Source organism: Strigops habroptila, chromosome 12, assembly GCF_004027225.2.
Source record: "Strigops habroptila isolate Jane chromosome 12, bStrHab1.2.pri, whole genome shotgun sequence".
NCBI lineage: Eukaryota > Metazoa > Chordata > Aves > Psittaciformes > Psittacidae > Strigops > Strigops habroptila.
In genome coordinates this window covers 7692933-7716342 of record NC_044288.2, presented here as the reverse complement: position 1 = coordinate 7716342, position 23410 = coordinate 7692933, and the positions used below count along the sequence as shown (strand labels likewise).

Sequence of the window (23410 nt, the reverse complement as noted above, 5' to 3'; positions counted from 1 at the left end):
GCGCCGCCCTCCCGCGCGCGGAGGCGAGCTGCCCCTTTAAGAGCACCCCCAAAGATGTCGCAGCAGGGCTCGTGCCCTCGCTCAGCGAAGCCTGCTGGTTCCCCGCTGACCTTCGGGACGGGCTGCTATTGGCTCGCGTGTACGAGCGGCGCCGTTTGATTGGTGCGCGGCGGGCCGGTCCCGCCCCGGCTGTGCCTAGCAGGCTGCGTTGCGGGGTGGCGGTTAGTTCCTGCAGCAGGCCGCGGCGGGGCAGGGGCCGGCCATGGCGGCGGTGTAGCGCGGGGCTGGGCGCGGGCGGGCACCATGATCATTGACAACGTGGACGCGCTCAAGTCCTGGCTGGCCAAGCTGCTGGAGCCGATGTGAGTGCGGGCGGGCAGCCTTTCCCTGCCCCGGGCCCCGCGGGACGGGGCTGCGTGCGGCACCGGGCCCTGCCTCCGCCCGGACTGCCCCGCGCCCTCAGCCCCCGGCGGGTGACCGGGCCCGGCCGGCGCCGCCGGCTCTACGGGGGAGCGCGGTTCAGAGGGCCCGGCTGCGGGTTGGGCTTTACCGGGGCCCGCGCGCTGAGCGCGGCCTTGCGTCTCGCGCCGCCGCCGAGCCCGCGGGCCCGGGCCGCGGGGGCCGGTACCGGCCGCGGGGCAGCGCCGGGACAGCGCTGTGAGCAGCCCCGGGAGCGGCTGCGGGGGCCGGGGCAGGCAGCGCGTTGGGCTCTGAGCCGCGGGGAGCGGCAGCGCTGGCTCCGGTGTCCCGCAGGAAGGGCCCCGCAGAGCCCAGCTCCGCGGGTCACCCCGGGCCCGGCTGAACAGGCAGCGCGCACGTTCGCAGTGTGCGGTTCGCTGGTGCTTCCACAGGCACTTCTGTATTTGTGCTTAAACAGGCCCAGAACTGGTCAGCTGCAGTCATCAAGCATTCGCCTTTGGGAATCCCGCACGACTTTCCTGCGCTCGCTCTTAAGATATCGGTTCTCTTTGGTACTTGCTCAGATCCCTGTGAAGCCCGTCGGACCAGGGTGTAACTCCTGCCCCTTCCCCCCCGTTCAGGCAGCCTCTGCCCAGCACCCTGCTGGTGTCTGCTCTGGAGCTGGAGGCAGGGGCTCCTGGGTCCTGACAGCCGGGGGCTCGGGAGGGAAAATAGAAAAGGGTTCATGAACCTGGAGGGGCAGAGAGACCTTATGGTAACACCTCCAGACCTCACAGCGCCTCCGTAAGGGAAATTAACGTATGGAGGAAGGAATGGGGATGGTTCTAAAATGATGGATCATCTCCTTTATTTTAAATAGGACGTTTATATTCATCTGCATGTGGGCACTAACACCAAATGAGTACCACAGTTCCACACGGCTTATTTCTTTTGGAGAGTGTGTGTGTGTGTAAGAATTGTAAATTCTGTAAAGCTGTGGTTTCTTTGTTGCTAATTGCTGCATTTAACCCAGCTCTCATCAGATGCTGGAACCAGCAGCAAGGTAATTTGGAGTGGAGCTGCTTGCCTGCCTGCTCGGAGAGGCCTTGGTTTTCTCTAAGCAGTCATCTGCATGTTCCTGCGCTTTGATGGGTGCCTGGATATTTGTATTTTTCCTTGAGGTCATTTTGAGGTCTATATATTTTATACTATTTCCTTGTATTTCCATAGTTAATGTTCTTAGAAAATACATAATCCTCTCTGAAAGTTAATTCTAAAGAATAAATATAAATCTTTAAATCATCACACTTGTTTAGGTTCCTCCCTACTGCCTGAGAGCTTGTGTCTTCTGAGAGAGGCAAAATGAGGAGCTACTGCTGAATCATTTGTTAATCTAGTTTGTACTTTGAGGGGGTTTCTGGTAGCGGATGAGCAGTGTGCAGTGTAAGGATCAGTGGCAGAGCCTTGCTGCTTAGAGCTGGCTCTCTTTGGCCTTCATGAAGCTGGAGAAGGGCTTGGGTAGTGCATCTGTATTAATAATTGAACCCCTGCAGACACTTTACCAGCATTAAAGGATTAGCGCGAAAGTTTTAGGCGTGGAAATAGTCCTTAGGGAAGGAAAACCCCGGGCCCGGTAACTGCAGCCGTACAGAACATATCTGCGTATTTGAATTGTGCTTTTGCATCCATCTTTCTGAACTACTTTTCATGGTGATTAATGCTTTAAAACCACTTTAACACTTCACAGTGGCTGTGCAGTTGGCTTTCCCAGTGCTTGCTCTGCTGTTCCCATAGAGCTGTACTGGGTGGTAGTTGCTGTGCTCAGGGAAGGCTGAGAAGCAGTGGCGTCTGCTCAGCTGCCCCAGAGCTGGATCTCTGTGAAGAAGGGAGGTTGTTTGTCCTAAGCAAAGCTCAAGCAGGATCAGAGCAGGGGGTCATGGTGAGGGGTGGGAGGGAGCAGGGTGGTCCCAGGGCAACAGACCCACTGTGCTGTAAGTGAAACAGCTCTGCTGCCGAGCGGGGGCAGTGCTGGGGTCGGGAAGCAGCCGGGCTGTGTTGCCAGGTGTTTGGTGGCTCTTGTCCAGCGCAGGGGCTGGCACACTGAGCCGAGCCCAGAACCCTTCTTTCTCTCCGCAGATGTGATGCAGACCCCTCGGCCTTGGCCAACTATGTTGTGGCATTAGTGAAGAAGGACAAGCCAGAGAAAGAGCTGAAAGCTTTCTGTGCTGATCAGCTGGATGTCTTCCTGCAAAAAGGTACCGTGCTCTCCGCTCCGGCGGCTCCGCAGGTTTCATTCCGCTGGCGGGAGGAGGGAGGATGATGATGCACCAATGTTGCTTTTAAAATGCTTCTTGTCATCTGTGAATCCAGCGTTTCTTGCAGAGTATGACAGAGTAAAGATCTTGTGATTTAGAACAATTAATAGTAATAATCTCAAGATGCAGTTGTACAGCTTGGACTGGCTCGTGGTGGCTGGGAGGAAATCCTCTGAAATAAAAACTGGCAGTTTCATTTTTAAAGTCAATCAAGTCATCCTGCCAGACGTTTGGGAACTTGTGAGACCTGGTCCATATTAAACTTTCAGGTTTCTGAAATTTTGTAGCAATTTGGTTCAGATTTAAGGTTTTAAACACTTAAAATTCTGACACTCGCTGGGGAAGTTCTTGTGCGTGCGTTTGTGATCCAGTGTTGAACTGATGATTAGTCCTCTGGGAATGATTTACTCTGATAAAAATTCTTGGAAGCAGCAGCTGACTGTAGTTAATGGGATAACTGTGGGCTTACTCCTTAGTCATAAGTTTTAATCACACTTGCCCCTTAGAACATTTCCAAGTTGTAAATGGGATTGAAGGAAAAGTCTCTTTCTGTCTTTGCTGTGACTGATGAATTTCTTTGTCTAAATAAACGACAGAGTTCCACAAATGTAATTCCAGCTCCTTGAATGGAGCTAATGTTCATCAGGGTAAGGTTCTGCTGTGAGCAGTCCACCTGGATGACTGTTTTTTCAGGGACTCCTCTGGTAAATGTAACAGTGTCCTTAAATCAATATGTAACAGTTTTGTCTTGTGTTCTGTATCCTCAGAAACCTCAGGGTTTGTAGATAAACTTTTTGAAAGTCTGTACACAAAGAGTTACCTTCCTTCCCTTGAACCCACGAAGGCGGACGCGAAGCCTGCAGGTCAGGACAAAGAAGAAGTCAAGGAGGAGGTAACTTCTTTTTTGTTGTCTACCTGCCTCTGATTTTCAAATTAGCCATTTGTGAGGCAAAATGTGAAGGAAAAACCCACTTCATTGTGATTAATGATCTTTGCAGTCTGTGCATCTGAAGAAAAATGGAGATACCATTCAGAGAACAACACGCAGGATCCCTTTGTAGAGCCTACCTTTGATGTAGGTTAATAGCAATCCTGTCCAGAGGTTCCTGGCAATCGGAGCTGATAGGGGTTTGGAAGGCTTTAAGAGAGGGGGAAGAAACAAAACCATTCCAAAACGTTTCCTTTTTCAATTTTGTATATTCTGATAGGAATAGAAATTGTTCAAAATGTTTTCTGTAGTCCTTAAAATCAGTGAAATATGGTGGCCTCTATAATGAGGGATAATTCCTTTTAAAAAGTGAGGCAGTATTTGTTTGCCAACAGTTCTTTCTTTTATCTTGTTTTTAAGTTTTATTGGCGAAATTGAGAACAATCAAGTTTTCGGAAAACCAAAGTGCTATTTCCACAGTTGTCTAGAGCTCTTTGTACGTTGTATAATCCTCTGCTATCACCTGTCGAAGATGGGGTTTTTTCTTCTAAGTCGTTGATTTTTCAAAGGAAGAGACGTGTTCTCTGTGTTTGTAGCATCCTTATGTACCAGCTTTGAGAGAGAGTTGGAGAAAAAATTGCTATAGAAGTAAACTTTCTTTATCTCTGTATATTCTGACCACAGTCTGCAGAGATGCTTTAGGCTGAATCTGTGTTTTAATTACTACAGGAAAGATGCAAATGAAGTCAGTATATATGAAATTCAGGTCCTTTCCTCTTATAACAGAGATGCTTGTATCATGCAGTGTTGGGAGCAAAAACTGTTGCTCTCTATAAATGGACCACAGGGAGTGTGTTTTTCTGACAAGTGCTCTAAATGGGTATTCAGGATTCAAACTGTAACTTTAACTAAATCCTGGGATAATTTTCTTTGTTTCATTCTTTCTTGGTAGTTGTCTCATAAACAGAATCATCAAGAGTCAGTTGAAGAAGAGCGGGAAGGCAGGAAAAAGAAGTATTCCAGCCCACAGAGAAGCCGTGCAGATTCCAGTGAGCACAGGTTAGTTTTGAACTAGAATATTAATGGATTCTTCTGCATTTGCTGGCAATCTCAAACTGAGGGAGTTTACCACGTAGATAGTGATTTTTCATTAGAACAGTGGTTTCCTCCTTGCTGTTCTCTCTCTGCAATGGATGCTGATCATGTGCATGAGAGCCCTTCACTAGGAGCTGGGCTTTTCTGAAGAAATTACAGTATTTTTCAAGTGTTAATACCTTGGAATGTCACCAATTCCATTCTTTCCCTCTTTATATACATGAAAAGCAGTGAGAGGGGGTTCTTCACACAGCGTCAGCATCACTTAAAACATGTTCTGTTTCGATCATCTAACTTTCTCACCTTTCTGGTTCTTCTTAGTCCTCCCTTTGCTTGTTTCTAAGAGTTAGTAGAACCTCCTCTGCTCTGAGACTCTGTGCTTTTCTGTGTAATTCTTTGTAAAGTATGACTCGAATGTTTCGCTGGCCACATTGGGTGGGAGGGATGAACAGTAGCTTGACTTGTTGCATTTGAGAATTGCAATGGAGAATTTGGTTTCTCTTTTCGTAAACGTGCTCTACCTCTGTCTCTTCTAGAACCAGAGAGAAAAAGAGAGATGATGGGAAATGGAGGGACTATGACAGATACTACGATAGGAGTGATTTGTACAGAGAGAAGTCGAGCTGGCGACGCGGCAGGAGTAAAAGTCGCAGTAAAAGCAGAGGGCTAAGCCGAAGTCGCAGCCGCAGTAGGGGCAGAAGCAAAGACCATGATGGAAGCAGAAGTGCTGGTGAGTGCCCAAGGTTCTGCTTTAGGAGAGCGTCTCATGCCAGTGGCGTAGGTGACTCCTACATGCTGTATGGTCTAGGAGGCTGTAGTTGGAGCAAATCTCCAGAGCTTTGTGTTCCTGAAATTATTAATGAAGATGGTGTTCTTTGGAGCACAACAATCAACGAGGTTGTTTTCTTCTTTGCTACCCTTTAATTTATCCACAGGTGTATACGGGTGCATACTGGTGGATGATCTTTGTGTGCTGTGGGTGTTGACAAAGCTGCTGAGTTTTTATTTATTGTGCCCCTGCTCTCCCCAGGATCTGTCTTCTTGCAAAACAGTGTCTCCCTCTTTGTTACTGTGTGGTTTTGGAGAAGGTTTCTTTGTGATTGAAGGGAGTTACTGTGTGATCCATCCTTCTTTTAGGGCTACTTCTGGTCTGTTGGAAAGACCAGATGCACAGACTGTAACGGATTTCCACGCGTGTTGAGACTTTGTTAGTTAAGGGCAGGGAGTAGATTTGTTGTTTTGGGCTTTTCCCCCCCTATTTCTACTTTAAAGGAGAAAGCTGTCATCTGGAATGGAGTAAGGACTAGAGCTACAAGTGTGCATTTTGCAAAGAAAGCATGTAGATTTCTAAAGTTAAAACCCTGTTTGCATTATATTTAATTCTTATTCCATTGCTAAAACTGAATATTTAAGGAAATGTTTGTCCTGTTGTGTAGTATCATCCTCTCGAGGCTCTGATGGAGAGAACAAAGGATGAAGACTTTTACTTTCTTTTTCTTTTTTTTTTTAACAGAGCACCGAGAGAGATCAAAATTTAAGAGTGAAAAAAATGATGTTGAAAGCTCCTATAACCCAGTGTCTGTCTCTCCCAGTATATCTAGTGAACAGTATTCCTCTGCACAGTCTATTCCCAGTGCTGTTACTGTAATTGCACCTGCGCACCATCTGGAAAACACAACAGAGAGCTGGTCAAATTACTATAACAATCACAGCAATCCCAGCCCCTTTGGCAGAAACCCTCCTCCTAAAAGAAGATGCCAAGATTATGACGGTAACTTCTCTAGTTTTCTGTTTCATACCCTGTTTCAGTTATTCTCTGACCCTTTTTTTTTTTTTTTTTTTTTTTAGGTATTTATTAAATGTAGGCAGCAAGTGGGAATGCTGCAGCATGTGGTGTGTACCTTGTGTGTAAAAGATGCAATATACAGCTTGTATTGTACTGGGGAAATAACTAGTCTTACTGGCAGCAGTTTACTTACAACTGACAGTTGCTAGATCAGAACATACGGAGTTTGTTCACAATTCTGTACGTGCTTGGCAAATAGTTCAGCCCCTGCAGTTCTGGGAAAGATTGCAGGAAATGTGTTTAGTGCAAAACAGGCAGAACTTCTGACTTGTTTTCTCCACAGCTTTTATGATGGATGTGTGTGTGTCTGTCTGCTTTATGGAAGATTATTTGGATTTGAATTCTTTTGAAACCTCCTCTGCTGATGTGATGCTGGAAAACTGCATGTTTTCTTCAGTAAGAAATTCCAGCAAAACCTGAGATGCTGCAAATTGCTGACAACTAATTTTATCTTTTTCTCTCAAATATCCTGTTCTGCAGAGCGAGGATTTTGTGTACTTGGTGATCTTTGCCAGTTTGATCATGGAAATGATCCTTTAGTAGTAGATGAAGTTTCCTTGCCAAGTATGATTCCTTTTCCTCCACCACCTCCTGGGCTTCCTCCTCCTCCTCCTGGGATGCTTCTTCCTCCTTTGCCAGGTCTAGCTCGTAATATGAGGTTGCCAATTCCACAAACTCATCCACAGGCACCTCCTCCTGTTGTGCTTCCTGTTCCAAGTAAGTCACAACATTGCTCTGTGTTTCTTTGTCACCAAGGTAGAATGATGGCTCTTCCTGGAAGATCTGTGTGTATTTGAAGTAACAAGTTCAGGTTTCTTTGCTGCCCATGTGCTATTCAAAATACTGCCAAAATAATCCTGAAAAGACAGCTTGTAAAACATGACATTCCCAGCACTCCAATTCAATTAGATAAATTGGGCGGGAAGTGGAGGGTGTATCTTTCCCATTATTGCATAAGCTTGGTGGTGTTTGGCTTGCTCACTGACAGTTGGATTACTAGCTTTTTTTGTTTCCTAATGCAAAGATATTGAGATTTAATCTCCTAAAAGTTCTGATAAATCTGTGTGCTATATTTTCTGCTACTAAAGAGCAGTATGTAATTGATACATCCAAGATCTGTTTTAGCTCAATGGTGACCTCTGAGTTGTCCAGCTTTTTTTGTTACCTTGCTGCATCTTATAATGTAAATTCTATAAAGAAATAGAATATCGGGTATGTGGTTACTGTTTCAGTACTCTCTACTCCAGTAACTCAGTGCAGACTGTGATAGTTGTATCAAGTAGCAGCAGCAGCTATGGGATGAGACATCATTTTGTATAGGATTGATCCTAAACTTTGCAGGAACCTTTCAGTGGGTAGAACTGGCCTGCCGTCAAGTGAATGACAGTGCTTTCTGGTTGTAATTGTGTCTTGTGGGTTCTGTAGTGTAGCTCACTATCGTTTTTGGGGCATATAATAAGCAGGAATGTGTGTACAGTGGAAACAAAGCAAAACCAGCCAGATAAATTCCGTGTCTGTGAATGCCTTTTGCCCACAGTTCTTGGTTTAGAACTCTACTCTAAATGTTGTTGATGTTATCTCCTGCTCTGAGCAAGCCCTGATTCTCCAAGGCAGAGCTGAGGGAGGAGCTGCTTTAGTTAACACAAGCTCTAACAGTAATAAACCTCTGGGGAAGAAAAGACACTTCCCCCTGCTTAAAGCTTTGTCCTTTCTGGGAAAGAGAAAAGGTGTTGGAATCAGAGTAACTTACCTGAACAGAGCTTCTCAGTTTACGTTTACTGTAGTGGAATTGTAAATATTGACAACCTTGACGTTGCTCAAAGCAAGGCACCAGCAAATTGTGTTGAATTGTTTGCACACTCTATCTGTGGAGTTCCAAGTCTCAGTGATGTGTTCTGTGGTGTCATTGTAGGACCACCTTTAACACAGTCAAGTTTGATAAATAACCGTGACCAGCCTGGGACAAGTGCGGTGCCCAGCCTTGCGCCTGTAGGACCAAGGCTACCTCCTCCCTTACCCCAGAACCTGCTGTACACAGTATCAGAACGTAAGCACGTACCTTTCTTTACCTTCTGCTTGAGATATACAGTTTGAAATTCCTCTGTTGATATGTGATTGGAAATTATTATCTCTGTCTTTGTCCAGTACATACAAATCTAAGAAAAGTCTGTTGGCTTTCCTTGTGGACAGCCCATCATCTGCTGTTACCCTGTGAAGTACCAGCTGTGTCCTGCTGATGTGTGGGGAGCTCCCTTTGGGTGTCACATGCTCAAAGCAGTAAGGCCGTTGCATAAGGGATCCCTTCATCTTCAAGCTGCTTAGTAGACTGTCAGTAGGCAAAACATGGATCTGCAAACCTGTAATTACCATTTAATTTGGTCTTTATTCCTATCCAGTTTGGGCTACTACAGATGGGGGTGAAAGAGGGGGTGTGGTTTCTTGAAGCTGTGTATCACGATAGTTTCTACAGTCATCATATACATTAGTAGTGTCTTTCTTTTTTCCAGGATCAACTCAGTTCTAGCTTTCTAACTTAAAAAGAAAAAAAGGATGGCTTTCAGTGGACGTGTCCATCATGTCCATCTTCCTTAACAGAGCTCAGGTTTTCAAAAGTGGGGGTTTATGAGGGGAAATAGCAAAACACCCGGAGAGTCCCAGATTGCTCCATTTAAATCCAACAATCTTACATTTCTTGATAGTGAAGGGAGTAATGGCATTTACATGAGCAAAATAAGATAATTAAATCTCAATGTTCTATAATATTCCCATCTATGGGTTTTCTTTAAATATATATATAAAAATATTCTGTATTTTATTCAAGGGAGGGCTCTAGTTCATGATCCATGTCATTCCGTTTGTGACTTCCACGCTTTCAGTCGCTCAGGTATCTCGATAGATAATCTCGCCAATGATCTCCAAATGGTGGCAGGCATTTAGATCTACCAGCTGATTCTTTCAGCTTCAGAACAACTTTTGATGGGTGATTCTGTCTGTCTGAGCTTGCAGGGCATCACTGTCTTCAGTTTGCATTACTCATTTGTGTACTCCAGAACATCTGTGGAGACTTTCATGTCCTGTTCTTGGACTGCTATGGTAACAACTGCTGGTTGCCTCTTAGAATCGATCTCGCAAGTCATGGAGGAGGAACTTGTGGTTCAGCTTGTGCAAGGTTAATCAAAGTTCTTGGCAGAGTCTGAAACTAGGCTCTAAAACATCCATATTGCAGTTCTGGGGCAGCTGTTTCAGATTGCAGAATCTTCATTGTTGCTGTGGAGTAAGGAGCTGAAATTCAGAGTGCCTCAAGTGTGCCAGGCCCCTTTGTGTAGGCATTCATTTCCGTTCCAGGATGTACTGTGTTTCTGTGGAGGCTTTTCACAGACTTCATTCATTCTAGTTGTTGTATGGCTTTTCCTTTTTATGGTTGGAAAAATGCATCATCCTTGAATTGGACCTTGGGCTGGAGGAGCGATATGGGTCAGTTCTGTCATCTTGTCTTCTCCTGGTTACCCCTTCTAATCAAAATAATCATTACTACCTTACTGGAGGTAGGCAGCCGATGTCACTCTACATAATCTAAGAGAATTGATAGGTAAGTATTGGTCGAATTACCTGATTTCTCAGCTTTCTTTGATTAAGTATGTTCTTCCCCACAAATCCTTTTCAGAAGCAAACTAGACTTGTTGGGCAGCAAAGGCAGAAAATCTCTTTGCATCTTAGACCTACTGAGTAAATGCTCAAACTGAATCTTCTGTTGCTCCCCTTGTAGCATGGTCAGATGTTGTGAAGGTTGTCATACATTTCTCATTCCTTTTTCAGACAGCTCATCAGCAATGCTCAGATTAAAAACCAGAAGCGAATGTGCCCAAATAGAGTTGGGTGTGAAGTTCAGTTGAGGGTTTTAAATGGCTACACACTGGCTGCACGGCCTCTTTTCTCTCGTCTCTTCATCCAAAACAGCTTCTGATTCTTGGGCATCCATGCATTTCCTTAACGGAAAATTAACCCGGAGTCTTAAACTCATTTGAAAAATTCTTTTATTTCTCTTCTTTTTTTATAGATACATATGAGCCAGATGGCTATAACCCCGAAGCTCCTAGTATTACCAGTGCTGGTAGATCTCAGTACCGACAGTTCTTTACAAGAGCACAAACGCAACGTCCAAATCTAATTGGCCTAACATCTGGGGAGATGGATACAAATCCAAGAGGTAGGAAGGGTTTCTAGTCATTGCTGTTGCTGTTTTTGTCCAAGACTGTCAACACCTATTTTGCCCTTTTTCAGGCTAAAGCGAAAGTTTTTCTCACTGATCTAGTATTTCAGAGTGATTTTCATGCATTTTTACTTTTTAATTGCTAATATGACTACATTAAAGTCAAAGCAGCCTTTTTGATTAAAAATAACCATTTGCTTGGGAATGTTATGAGGGGTTCGTTGATTGGGTTTTATTCCTCTTTAGCCTGTGAAGGCACGTTTCAGATGCTGGGTGCTTCTACAAATAAAAATGGTGCAGAAAGGTGGCTTTAAGCAGTCTGGTCTTAAAACTGCTTTTGGTTTGCCAAGGGTGTGTTTAGGACCTGGGCGCAGAGGTTGGGGCGTCTCTTGGGGCAGTAGTGCCAAGGGGATCTGTCGTGGCATGGGTTTGTGCCACGCAGGCACTGTCTCCAGTGGGCACTGCGGGTACCATTCTCACTCTCTTAGCCCAGAGAAATCCCAGTCTGCATTTAAGTGATTCTGAATCCTTAACCAGATGGATGTTGGATGTTGTCCCTCAGTGGTGACATGCACAGAATATCTTTCAGGGGAGAGAACAAGTCAAGGCTCTTTAAGGAAATGTTTGTTTTGTTAGTGTAACTTTCTCTTTCCCTCCTGTTTTCCCTGCCCTGATCCTTAAAAGAAAAGATGTTAAATTTCAGTGTTCACTGTTACACTTCTGTGTTTCTTGCGCCTTAGATAAGATAGGCGCTTGTTTTCAGTATTTCCTTCCAGTGACTCATCCTGTAAAGATTATGGTTAAATATTATTGCAGAAATGGCTGTTGCTGTCTGCATCTTAATGAACATCATAAGGGAAGGGTTAGGCTTTATTGTTGGCCCTAGATTCTCTCTCAGAACCCATTGCAGCTGTGAGGCGTGGGTGAGTGCTCAGCAGTGGTGCTTCTGAAGGCCGGTTTCACTGTCTTTGTCAGGTGTGTGTGAAGGATTTACTCTAAAATCATCCTCCAAAGAAAGATTAACGCTCTGCTCCAAAATATGCAGTCTTTGTTCTCACCAGTGTAAGCAGCCGAGCTCTGGCATGTCTAAAAGCCACAGAAAATTGACTTATAACTCAGGCTTCTTTTTAGGAGTTGAATATTTGGTATACACAGGACACTAACAGCAATAGGGTAATCTTAAAAAGGTTGTAAATAAATACTTGGCAAAGCGTGATCCAGTGCTTTAGCTTTGGGCTTGCAGAAGTTGGTTCAAACTTCAATGTCTCAGAGAGTAAAATTTCATACCATAGTTGTGCTTGAATAACAGCTTGTTGCTGAAAACTGGATGGAGGATGACGAACAGGTAACATAGTGAGAGGAAGGGGTTCTTCGTTGCTTTTTCACTGTCAAAGGTTAATAGAGGGAAAGTTGGCTCTTCAGCCGTGCCACATTGCAGAGCTCTGACCTGAAGTATGGGAACCCAGCCTTGATGTTCTGCCTTTTTATTTTCCCCTTTTCCTGCAGAATGTGAATTTTCAGTACCTGAAAGGTGGAGGTTTAGCTTTTTTTCTTAAAGCTAATACTAATCTTAAATGTCAATAAAGATCAAATCTCATCCCTGCTGGCTAGACTAAATGTTTTCCTCAAGTTGTTCAGTTAAGCTAGCAAGGGGTTTCTGAAGTAACTTCATGAACGAAACTGACCAACTTTATCAAGTTCTCCTAACTTTTATGGTTTTAAACTCAATCCTGCTCTGCTGTTTGGGTGAAAGCTTGTCCAACATCTCCATTGATGTCTGGTGAATAACACAGGCCTTTCCTTTCCTCCAGCTGCCAATATCATCATCCAGACTGAACCTCCCATCCCCATTACAAATAACAGCAGCAACGTAACTAGAGTTGTCCTTGAACCAGACAGCAGGAAGAGATCTCCAAGTAGCCTGGAATGTCCACCATTGAAGAAACCGTGGCTGGGAAAGTAAGAATTGACAACTGCACTTGGCTAACTGGAATGAACTTCACTGCTGTCAGCGCTGTGATTCATCAGGATTCACTGGTCCTTGTAACTTGAACTGGTTGGCTCAGAAAATCTGTGTCCCCATCACAAGGACCCCAAGTATTTGGTGGTGGGAGGAGCTCTCTTTTGTTAATGTCTAAAGCGTATACTTTTTAATGAGAGAAGAGTTAAATGTGCATTAACACTGCCGCCCTACCTCAGTGCCTGTCTAAATGACTCTCTTGTTCTCGTTTTCTTAGGCAAGCAAACAACAACCAGACCAAGCCAGGGTTTTTGAAAAAGAATCAGTATACGAACACAAAACTGGAAGTTCGGAAGATTCCTCCGGAGCTGAACAACATCACACAGCTCAACGAGCACTTCAGCAAGTTCGGGACGATTGTAAACATCCAGGTAAAAAGTTCAGGTTTATGCCTGTATGTGGGTGTGAGGTTTTCCCTGAAGCCGCCTTTAGTATTGCACCTGAGCTATGTTCCTTGAGAAATCTGGATGGAGGCTGGCTGGGAGTAGGTCATCAATTCAGAGAAAACTTTTTGTGGTCTGCTCTGTATTATCGTCTCAATTCTGTAACAATACATTTGCTTCTGCCTTCAGGAGGCCTTACAAAATTTGAAAGGCTTGCAGGTTTAACAGAATGTAAACCAGCTCAGGCTTTTGAGCAACTTGTATACAGTTTTTGAGAGATCTTCTAACAATTTCTGTCCGTATGATAGTCCTACAGTAAGTCATAGTCATGATTTTGACAAAGATGCTACAGGGGAGTCTTTATGTGCTTCAGTTTATTTCCACTTGGCATCCTAGAACTGACTCCAGTTCAGTGCTGTGCCCTGCACTGTAAGAAGGGCAGTAGTGCTATATGAGCAATTACTTCATTGTATATAGGCTGTGCCTCAAGTACATGTAATACTTGCCAAAAGGTACTTGGCTTTAGTTACATAGAATGTTTTGCCTGTATTTTGAGCTGTTAATATCGTTGGGTATCCCACTCAGTATTGCAGACTATCTGTACATTGGTTTGCTACCTGTTGAGATGTTTTCTTCCTTGAGAAATAACACATTCTAATGAACTTCTGATTTAGGTTGCTTTCCAGAATGATCCCGAAGCTGCTCTGATTCAATACTTGACTAACGACGAGGCTAGGAAGGCAATCTCCAGCACAGAGGCAGTTCTGAACAATCGCTTTATAAGGGTCCTGTGGCACAGAGAGAGTGAGCAGCAGCCCCCGCAGCAACAGCAGCAGCAGCAGACACCTCAACAGCCTCTTCATCAGCAGCTTCACCTTCAGCAGCAAGCCCTGACCCCAACTCCAGCTGTAACAATGCACAGCAACCTGTCAAAGGTACCATGCTGCCCCGCACCACTGGCTGAGCAGCGAGGGCTGTCAGCGCTCCTAAGTAGCTGATACGTCAAACAACCGGAGTATATGATCTTTCATGTTTTAATATCTGTTGATACACCCACAGGTGATGAATAAACCACTGGCATCTGGTGCCTATGTCCTTAATAAAGTCCCAGTGAAACGTCGCCTTGGAGCAGCAGGTGGAAACCAGCCTGAGTTGAGCCAGGCCGGGGCTGTGGTGGAGGATTCTCAGGTATGTTTGTGGAGGTCAACCATCTTCATATGTTCAGTTAAAGCTTTGGCCTCTTAGGCCAAAAAGGAACTGTCAAATAGAACTTGCAAATTGTTCTCTGTTGGTTTTGTTTCTTCTCACTAATGTGTCATCCAGCCATGATCAGTCACTTCTTCCTGGTTTCATCAGCTGTTTTTATAAAATAGGGCCAATGACTTCAGCAACAGAATCAGCATTCTAAGTAGCACCAAATATTTTTGGCAGTGCTTCATAGTAAACAAATTTGATAGCCTGTACATGATGTCAGCTTTGTGTTGGTGAATCTGATTGCTTTCCCAGTGAGTTTTGAGCTTAGGCTATGCTTGAACAGTAGTGCTGGAAGCTTATAGAATACTTCCGCATAGAGTTCAAGCTGATACAGTTCAATCCACACTGATACCACAGTGCAGCATGTGTTCTTAGCCAGAGAAGTCCTCCCTTTAAGAAAGGCAGTATGCAGGTGACTTCTGCTGCCTTATTTGATCAGAAAGCATGATGTTAGACTATGACAGCCGAGCTGAATATAATGCAGAAGCAGATGATTAGCTTTGGTGGTCTTCCTAGTGGTATCAGGATACGGAGGGGATTCTGGATGAAGAAGGAAATAAAGTATCTCTTGCAGAAATACCTTTAACACAAGTATTTAAGCTGATTGCTTCCAAGCAAGCTGACTGTTAGACTGATACCTGTGTGTGTGTTTCAATTGCCTTGGTCGTCTTGTCTCACAGCACAAATCTAGAAGTTTGTGTTCGTGTTTCACAGAACATATTCCTCCAGAATTCATTGATGGTATATCACATTTGTTTTAAACTATTACATATTTCTCTGTGTGTGATTTTGCTATTTCAGACATTTCCTACTTCAACAAGTCACTCAAAAATGGTTTACAGTACTTCAAACTTAAAGACATCTCTGAAGCCTGGTGTGGGGTCTAAACCTCATGATGTGCAAGAAGCCCTGAAAAAAAAACAGGTACTTTACTGTTCACTGCCTGACAGACAGTATTGTGATCAAAGTCCATTGCAAAGAAAGGTTTGATGGGCAACTTACACCTCAAATATCACTGTGTAGCTTCCTACACTAGTGTAGGCTTTGTCACTGTTACTGGCGTATCTCACAAGTGCTCTGAGGTTAATCATGGGTAAGGGAGTGTTTCTTCTGGGGTGTCTTACTTGAGACACTTGGTCATGTGGGGATTTTTTGGGTTTTCTTTGGCATTTCTCTTCAGGTATGAGACATTTAAATGACGGCATAGGATGTGCATCTGAAGAGGACAAGAATTTAGTAGAGCACTTCACAGCAGGAAGTTAGCAACTTTGATCTGGGAAAAAACCCAATACAGATACACTTTATACTTGTGTGTTTTGCAGACAAATAGTTTTCATTATGGCTTTCACTTCTATAGCTTGAAGAAGAAAATACGATGTCTATGAGTACTTATAATGCTAGAATGCTTTTCACTGATTGAAATAATTTCCTTCTCATTTAGGAGGCGATGAAACTCCAACAAGACATGAGGAAAAAGAAGCAGGAGATGTTAGAAAAGCAAATTGAATGCCAGAAGGTAAGTCTGAAATGTCTTCTAGTAAATACATCCTGCTTCTGTAGATACCTGTCTGTTCAGTGTTGGTTTTCCTGGAATTTTATATTCCTGCTCTTTTAATAACACATAGATGTTGATATCGAAGCTGGAGAAAAATAAGGCCATGAAACCAGAGGAGAGAGCAGAAATAATGAAGACCTTAAAAGAACTAGGAGGAAAAATATCTCAGTTAAAGGATGAACTAAAAACTTCATCTACACCCTCTACACAATCAAAACTGAAGTCCAAGACAGAGGTATTTATTGCACAAGACATTTGCCTGCCTGTCTCTTGCAACTCTTTCTAATGTAGTGTCCTAAAAATGCAGCAACATTAGATCAAAACACTTGCAAGCAGTATTTTGAATTTGAGGGTGATAACCATGGACGAGCAAGCTATAGTTTTAAGGAACTTGGGTGACCTAGTTTTGCCTGTAGCTCATTCAAGCTCGTTCCAGTTCTGAAGCAGAGGATTCTGGCTCCTTCAGAAAACGGGCTGGGGGAGGGCTACAGAGGCAATCCAGACAACTGAATTTAGAGGAAAGCATGGATATTGTGCACTGATGTGTCTGTATCCTTCACATAAATGTATTGCTGAAGAAGTGGAATAAAACATTAAAAGCACACATTACAGTTCTGCTTTTCCCTTCCATTTTCTTTTTGCACCTTTTCTCGAAGGCACAAAAGGAACTCTTAGATGCAGAGCTGGACTTCCATAAGAGACTCTCTTCTGGAGAAGACACAACTGAACTGCGAAAAAAGCTAAACCAGTTACAAGTAGAGGTGAATTTGTCTGGATTAATGCTTTTAATGTATTTATGATATATAAATGTTTTAAATCCTTTCAAATTGAGGATGGATGTGTACATGATTTGCCTTCTGTAAACAGGCTGCCCGCTTAGGCATTTTGCCTGCTGGTCGAGGAAAGACTGCGCCAGCCCAAGGAAGAGGACGAGGACGGGGTCGTGGTGGCAGAGGAAGAGGGATGTTGAATCATATGGTGGTGGATCACCGTCCCAAAGCACTAACAGTTGGAGGCTTCATTGAAGAGGAAAAGGATGAATTGTTACAGCACTTCTCTGTAAGTATGAGGTCACGTTAAACAAAGAAAAACCTGAAGAGGAGAATTGTGGACGAGCTGTAAATCAGGTTAAGTAGGTAACCAGTACCCTGGATGTGTGCTTCCTTGTGAGGAGAGGCATGCGAAGAACGTTGCAAATAACTGTTTCTTGTCCAAATCCTTGAAGATGCAAATCTCTTGTTTCTGTTAGTGCAAACAGATCGAAGACTTCATGGTGAATTCACAAACAGGGTTTGGACACACAGCTTCAAGAGTTATCAAGGGTGTAAATGTAATTTTTTTTATAGCTGTTTTACAATAGCTGCCCAATGCATTCCTTTAATAGCCAAAGCTAAATAGCTTACTTTTCTCAATTCTGCATTTAAGTAGTTTAAAACAGGATGTCCTAAACAGGACATCAACTTCAAAGCAGTTAAATTTGTTAACAAACTTGTGGTAGAGCACGTAGCTCACTGGTTTATGAGCCAAGTTAATGGATGTGTTAGCATTGTAACAGAGGTAACATCATAAAGGGAAAACTGGTTTTACGTTTCCCTCAGTTACTCTTTCCAGAATGAAATGTTTACTAGCTTTACACATGAAAACGTCTTGGAGAGATACTTCATAAATAGACACAGCGTGAAATCCTAGCTTGATCAAGTCAGTTTTGTGTTTCTGGATGCTCTCTGCAAAGCAAGTGACAGAAAACTGGTTTTGTGGAGTCCCACCCTTTCAAGCTGGGAACAGAGCAGTAGCAGGGCTCAAGAGAGAGCTGGTAACCTGGAAGCTCATTTGTTTCTGGTTTGGGCAGGAACAGGGAGCTCTGCAGTTCTTCACACAGTGGGGTAGGCTCTGTTCTTCTGGAAGCTGTTAACTCTGCTTTGGCCTCATTGCTTAGCAGGGTAGAGGCCACCACTACTGCTTTGACTGGGAAAATTCGGTGAAACTGGGCTATAAATTAATACACTTGTTTCCTTTCCTTCTGCACAATTAAGCTCCACATACTAGAATAAGAATAAATCCAAACTTTTGCCCACAAACACAGGTACAAATGCTGCAATATTGCTGCAGCTGAGACTTCTCTGGCTCTCTCTTCTCTGTCCAAAACGCGGGGTTTCAGTGGTGCTTCAGTACAGTGCAATTGTAGCACATGGTGATGGTGGGTTTGGAGGAGAATGTTACTGCTGTTCCTAACTGAGTTTTCTCTCATAGAAATTTGGAGATATCGAAGACCTCCAAGAGGAGGATTCCCCATTAAGCGTCGTTCTGACTTTTAAGTCTCGCTCAGAAGCTGAAAATGTAAGTAGAAAAATGGATTTATTTGTTTCTTTTTCCCCACAGTTCTAAAATAAGAATTTTTAACTTCTTCTGTCTGCCTTTGTATTGTAAAATTTAGCAAGTTTAGCACATAGTGTCACTGAAGGGGGAGATACCTCCCACTTACCTTAATAGTAACCTAGCTCTGTTGCTGGTAAGGGTTGAGAGCTCTGCTCAGCTTTCCAGCTTTCTAGTGCAAGACATTATTTAGAGGCTGAGGTTTGGGTGACGTTGCTCTCGGAAGACTGAAGTGGATGACTGTGGGTTATATGTTTGTATCTTCAGCTGTGTGTCCACATGGTGTTTGCTGGGTCTAGCTTATTGTTGAGGATCGTAAAAATTCTCTGCTTGACCCTCTTTCTGAAAATATGTTCATTTAAAATACAATCTAGGCTGCTAACCAGGGATCCCGCTTCAAAGATCGAAGGCTACAGATATCATGGTACAAACCAAAGGTACCTTCTGTGTCCACAGAAATTGAGGAAGAGGAGTCTAAGGAAGAGGTATGAGAATATGTTACTAACCTAATCACTCTTCTGGGAATCTAACAGCCAAGAGCTCTTGTAGGATACAGTTTTCAGTTTACTGAAGAAGTTTAATAAAAGCTGTTTCTGCAAACCAGAAACGTGACTGGTCTCAAGAGTCAGGTGCACTTTCCACCCTTTAAAAGAGGGAAAAGGGAAAAAAAGTATACACTTTCTGGATGGGATGTGGATGTGTCAGCTGTGAAAGCAAACCTCTTGGTCTCTACAGGCTGCTAGTCCCTTTACTTCACAGCGTTGGTGCTCTGCTGTAGGATAAGTTGTGTGTGTTCTTCCCTGTAATTATCAACGCTTCAAGCTTTTAAGGGTTTTCCTGCCAAGGCATTTAACAGAGAACCGTTGTTCCAGAGAGGGTACGGGGTGGTTCATTCCCACTTCCCTGGCAGTTGGCCACCTTTTCCTTTCCTGCTATGTGAGGCTTCTCTTCTGTCCGCAAAACTTGTTGCATGTGGCGGTGTGCGTTTCATGAGACACACAATGAACAGAACGTGATGTAAAGCAGAGCTGATGCTGTGCACCGTGACATGTGTCCTAGGCTCCAGAGTGGAACTTCTCTGTTTAAAAGTACATTTTTCCTTTGTCTAGGAGACTGAAACCTCAGATTTATTTTTGCACGAAGATGATGATGATGATGATGAAGATGAGGATGAATCCCGTTCTTGGAGAAGATGAAACTTGATGTTGGAAATGTATAATTTTAGGAATTTAGTTCAAGCTACATCTTTTAAACATTTATTTAAGGAAGTTTGAGCCAAAAAAAGCTTTACTTTCTTTCAAACCACAAGATTTAAAGTGAGCAAAGTTTCTTATAGAACATTTCGGATATAGAGCTGTGATCCTGAGCTAGCCAAAGGCCCAGTAACTTTTTACATGATTATCAAGCTCACCAGGGTGGTGATTTTTTTTTTTTTTTTTTTTCCCTATTTAAGAAGGATAAAAAGAGAGGGGGGAAAATATTAATATTTTCTTGTCCTCTTTTTTGTCACCTGTATTACCTTGTTTTGGGTTTTTTTATAACGTGATTGATTTGTTAGTTTATAATTGAAAAGATACTACAGGTTTTATTTAGCAATATTACGGGGTTAGGGGAAAGACAAACTTTCATTAAATGTTATGAAAGAAAAAATTGCCTCATTTGCTAATTGAAAAAGGGTAGCATTTTATTTCATACAGAATCACACTGTAGGAGTTATTTGTGGCTAGATTCATAAGTCATTTATTTCAGTATGTTTGAAAGCCACACAGTTTCAATGTCCTGCTTTTAGTGAGAGGAGATGGAAGAAATGATCTAACAGGGTATTATAATACTGACCAGTTCACTCTGTTTCTTCAAATTCTGCTTCAGAGAAAATATCAGCAATGACACTTGGGTGAATCTTCTCTCACTGTTGATTTTCTTCTGTAGTTTCAGTATAAGGTTCAAGTTTAAGTTACTGTTCTCTGCACTTCAGTATTTGTGAGCATAAATGTAGTGAGTTCCATACCAACTGAACTGGCAGCCACCTCCCAGCCGATGGCAGCTCTTCCTCCTCTCCCTGTTACCAAATGCTCGTGGATGTTCAAACCAAATCCAGGAAGCATTCGGAGCAAAAAGAGCAGCAGAATGTCAGTGTCTGCTCAGCAGCTGGCAGCAAACCAGGCCTTTGAGGGAAGAGTCTTCAGAGGAGTTCAGAGCTGCTTTTGGAAGGTCATTAATTCATCTCCAAGCATAGTTCTGTTCTGACACATTTGAGCTGAGCACCATTGCATTCTCAGTTGCCTTACTGTTGTAGCATTATGAACACACACCCCCCCCTCCCAGGATGGTGTGTGTTGTGGTAGCAGTGAGGATAAGTTCAGAGGCTCGAGCCATGTGTCTTCACTGGTCCGTGGCTCTGCAGCTCATGAGCACGTTGCCCAGCACCGTTTTCCTTGGCTGCCCATTTGTACTCCATGCTTTTCAGTACTTCATGTACGTTTCTGTACAGAATAAACAGGATGTCGGTGCAGAAGTGCTCTCCTCTTGGGTAACCAGCTTCCTTACCAGGGTAATTCCCAGCAAGTTCCTAATTGAAGAATAATAAGGCATTAAAACCTTTAATGGCCCTGGCTCTGACCGTGGGCAGTGAGAGGGAGCTGAGCGTGCCTTCAGGTTCGCAGTGCCCTGCCCTTGCCACCCTTGTGCCGGATTTGTGGTGTATCCAAAGTCAAACCTGTACCACTTTCTGTTGCTGTGTCACCTGAAGGGAGTTTGTCTTCCAGTATTCTGTCTCTTCACACTGAAACTCCCTCTTCATGTATTAGGACTCTCCTGCTAATGCTGAGGCTAAATTAGAGACGCAAAGAAACAAGGGGAAACCAACCCTACCTGCTTAGGAGACTGTCTGCCTGTTCTCCCCTCACCTCTAATGTCATGTCTGTGGCTCGCTCAGTGTATGTTTTGAAAAATCCATTGCAGCAAACGTTTGAGTCCTGACAGTTTAAAAAAGAATAGAGGGAACAAAAGGATTTATATATTTTTTTGTACAGAGTTTTTTCTTAAACTGTATAATTTTGTAAATACTTTGCTTTTTTTGTGTACTAAAACTACCAGCGGATAGATTTCAATAAGAATTGTTGTATTTTTGTATTTGGAAAATGAAAATTACAGTGGATGAATGGAGCTGTAAGAAACTGCAGTAGCCTTTGGCGCAGGTAGAATGGGATTCCTTTTCATATGGTTTTAGCTGGGAAGTGGCACCCGATGGGCACCCGCTGTGCCCAGGGACAGGCCCCTGCCTGTGCAGGGTGAGGAGGGGAAGGGTTGGGGTAACTTTAGTTAAGGGTTCTGTGAGAGCTTCATGTCATTTGTGTATTTTTTCCCCCTGGCAGCCCCCCCGGCAGGCTGACAGCAATCCTCAGGTGACACCCCAAACACAGTTCCCAATTGCCGAGGCACTGGAGTGAGTGGTGCCAGCGCTTGGCCTGGGCACGGGGTACAGCAGTTGGGTGAGGGGGGCCTAAGTGATGGGCAGCAGAGCGGATCCTGGCTCCTGGTGCTCAGGGAGAAGGGGAGCTCCCAGAAGTGCCCTTCAGTTTGCCAAGGCTTGGGGAGCTCCCTCTATTTTAGCCTCTATTGAACCGTTGGGGGGGGGTTCAGTTTTGGCTGTTGAGTAGGCAGGGTGGCAGTACAGCTTGCTTTGGTCTTGTGGCAACACTTGACATTCAGGTGTATTTTCAGGGAGTACCTTGGGCAAACTTTATGGCCAGGAAGGGAACTCGTGTGCACCAGCCAGGGTGTTTACAGGCAATGTGGAATTAGGTGTCACTGAACCTGGGGTATGAGCAGCGAGGGAGGGTGTTAGGAAGAGTTACCTCCCCTTCCCTGTGGCATTAACCAAAGCAAAAAGAAAGAACCAAGCAGGATAGCTGAGACACGTGGGAGCAGTGGCCTGCAGGGGCTGAGAACCCCAAAATCATGTGAAAAGGAATAAAGATCCTCTTGGTGTATAGTAACCTTGTACTATAGTTTTTACAAATTGTGAACTTGTGTAATAGTATCATAGGAGATATTGTTGAATTTCTAACTGTTTATACATTTAAATTCCTATATGTAATGTTTGTTTTATTGATTACAATCTGAATTTCTAAGCTGCATGTTGACTTTTTGCAATAAAGATACGCTATGGAATGGTTCAAGGTTTAGAAAAGACAAAGAAAATTCTAACTTAAATAAATTGGACAGCAGAACCATTCAAAAAAACTGACAACCATCACCGAAAGAGCGTTATCACTTTTTTGGGGGGAGGTATGTGTGTGGAATGTGTGTTGTGTGAGTTTGGTTCAGTAAATAGCCTGGGAGACGTGCAAGTGTATGAAGATGGAGTTGCAGATGTGCCAGCTCCAACCCCTCTGTGCATTGACCTGAAAACTCATTTATTGTGTTACCAACCTTATTCTCGGGGTTTGTTTTCTTTCACCAGTTTCCATCACTCCCTCCTCTTTCCTGCGTGGCTTCCATCAATACAGCTCTTTGGTGCCTGGGTTTTTAAAAGCCTTTTTCCCTCCCCTTCCCTGTCTCCTTGGGGGGCTGGGATGGGTTTTGAAAACAGACTAGAGATCTTGCAAGAACAGGAATTCTTCCTTTCTCCTTCTTTCACTGCCCTCTTGCTCTGAGGAACAGGGGCAGGAGAGGAAGGAACTTGCTCATCTGTTTAATAACCATTTGTGTTGCCATCTCCCTTGTCCCTTGGTGGTCCTGCAATGGGAATGTTCCAAAGCAGGAGCTGGCTGCTCTGCCTCAGTGAAGAGCCTCTGCCTGATAAACCTGCAGCTCTTGGACATTCATCCTTGCTGGTAATTGAAGTTTGGAACCTTTCCCTCTCGGAGGGGTCGTAAGGGGACATTGAGAGGTGAGTGTGACAGCTCCATGGGCGGCAGGGATGGGGCTCTCTGGGGGTGCCCCTTCCTTGCCTTGCGCCAGTTGCACCAACCCCTTTGTGCCATTGTCAGGGTGGGCTGCACAGGCACCAGGAATGTCCATTGGCAAC

The 23410-nt window shown here is 44.0% G+C and overlaps 1 protein-coding gene across 4 annotated transcripts; it reads left to right on the top strand.

The window, feature by feature from the left end:
* Positions 1-110: 110 nt before the first annotated feature.
* Positions 111-22636, top strand: RBM27 (RNA binding motif protein 27). 4 transcript variants are annotated; one of them, XM_030504207.1, is made up of 21 exons: positions 111-362; positions 2536-2654; positions 3482-3606; positions 4595-4701; positions 5274-5467; positions 6251-6508; positions 7064-7300; positions 8496-8630; positions 10641-10790; positions 12605-12752; positions 13031-13184; positions 13871-14131; positions 14256-14384; positions 15252-15374; positions 15892-15966; positions 16076-16240; positions 16662-16766; positions 16873-17064; positions 18256-18342; positions 18753-18863; positions 19488-22636. In XM_030504207.1, the coding sequence occupies exons 1-21, from the start codon at positions 304-306 to the stop codon at positions 19572-19574; spliced, it is 3021 nt and encodes a 1006-aa protein (XP_030360067.1). In that variant the 5' UTR covers positions 111-303; the 3' UTR covers positions 19575-22636. The 4 variants fall into 4 exon arrangements, with proteins under 4 accessions (XP_030360067.1, XP_030360069.1, XP_030360070.1 ...); XM_030504209.1 differs by lacking the exon at positions 10641-10790; XM_030504208.1 differs by lacking the exon at positions 8496-8630 and having other exon boundaries at positions 112-362.
* Positions 22637-23410: the final 774 nt, after the last annotated feature.

What these genes read in the sequence shown, in the direction of transcription:
- RBM27 (XM_030504207.1), top strand. Translation starts at nt 304, where the DNA reads ATGATCATTGACAACGTGGACGCGCTCAAGTCCTGGCTGGCCAAGCTG. An exon ending in AAGAAGAAGTCAAGGAGGAG is followed by an intron (nt 3,607 to 4,594) that starts GTAACTTCTTTT and finishes CTTTCTTGGTAG; the next exon opens with TTGTCTCATAAACAGAATCA. An exon ending in GGACGATTGTAAACATCCAG is followed by an intron (nt 13,185 to 13,870) that starts GTAAAAAGTTCA and finishes CTTCTGATTTAG; the next exon opens with GTTGCTTTCCAGAATGATCC.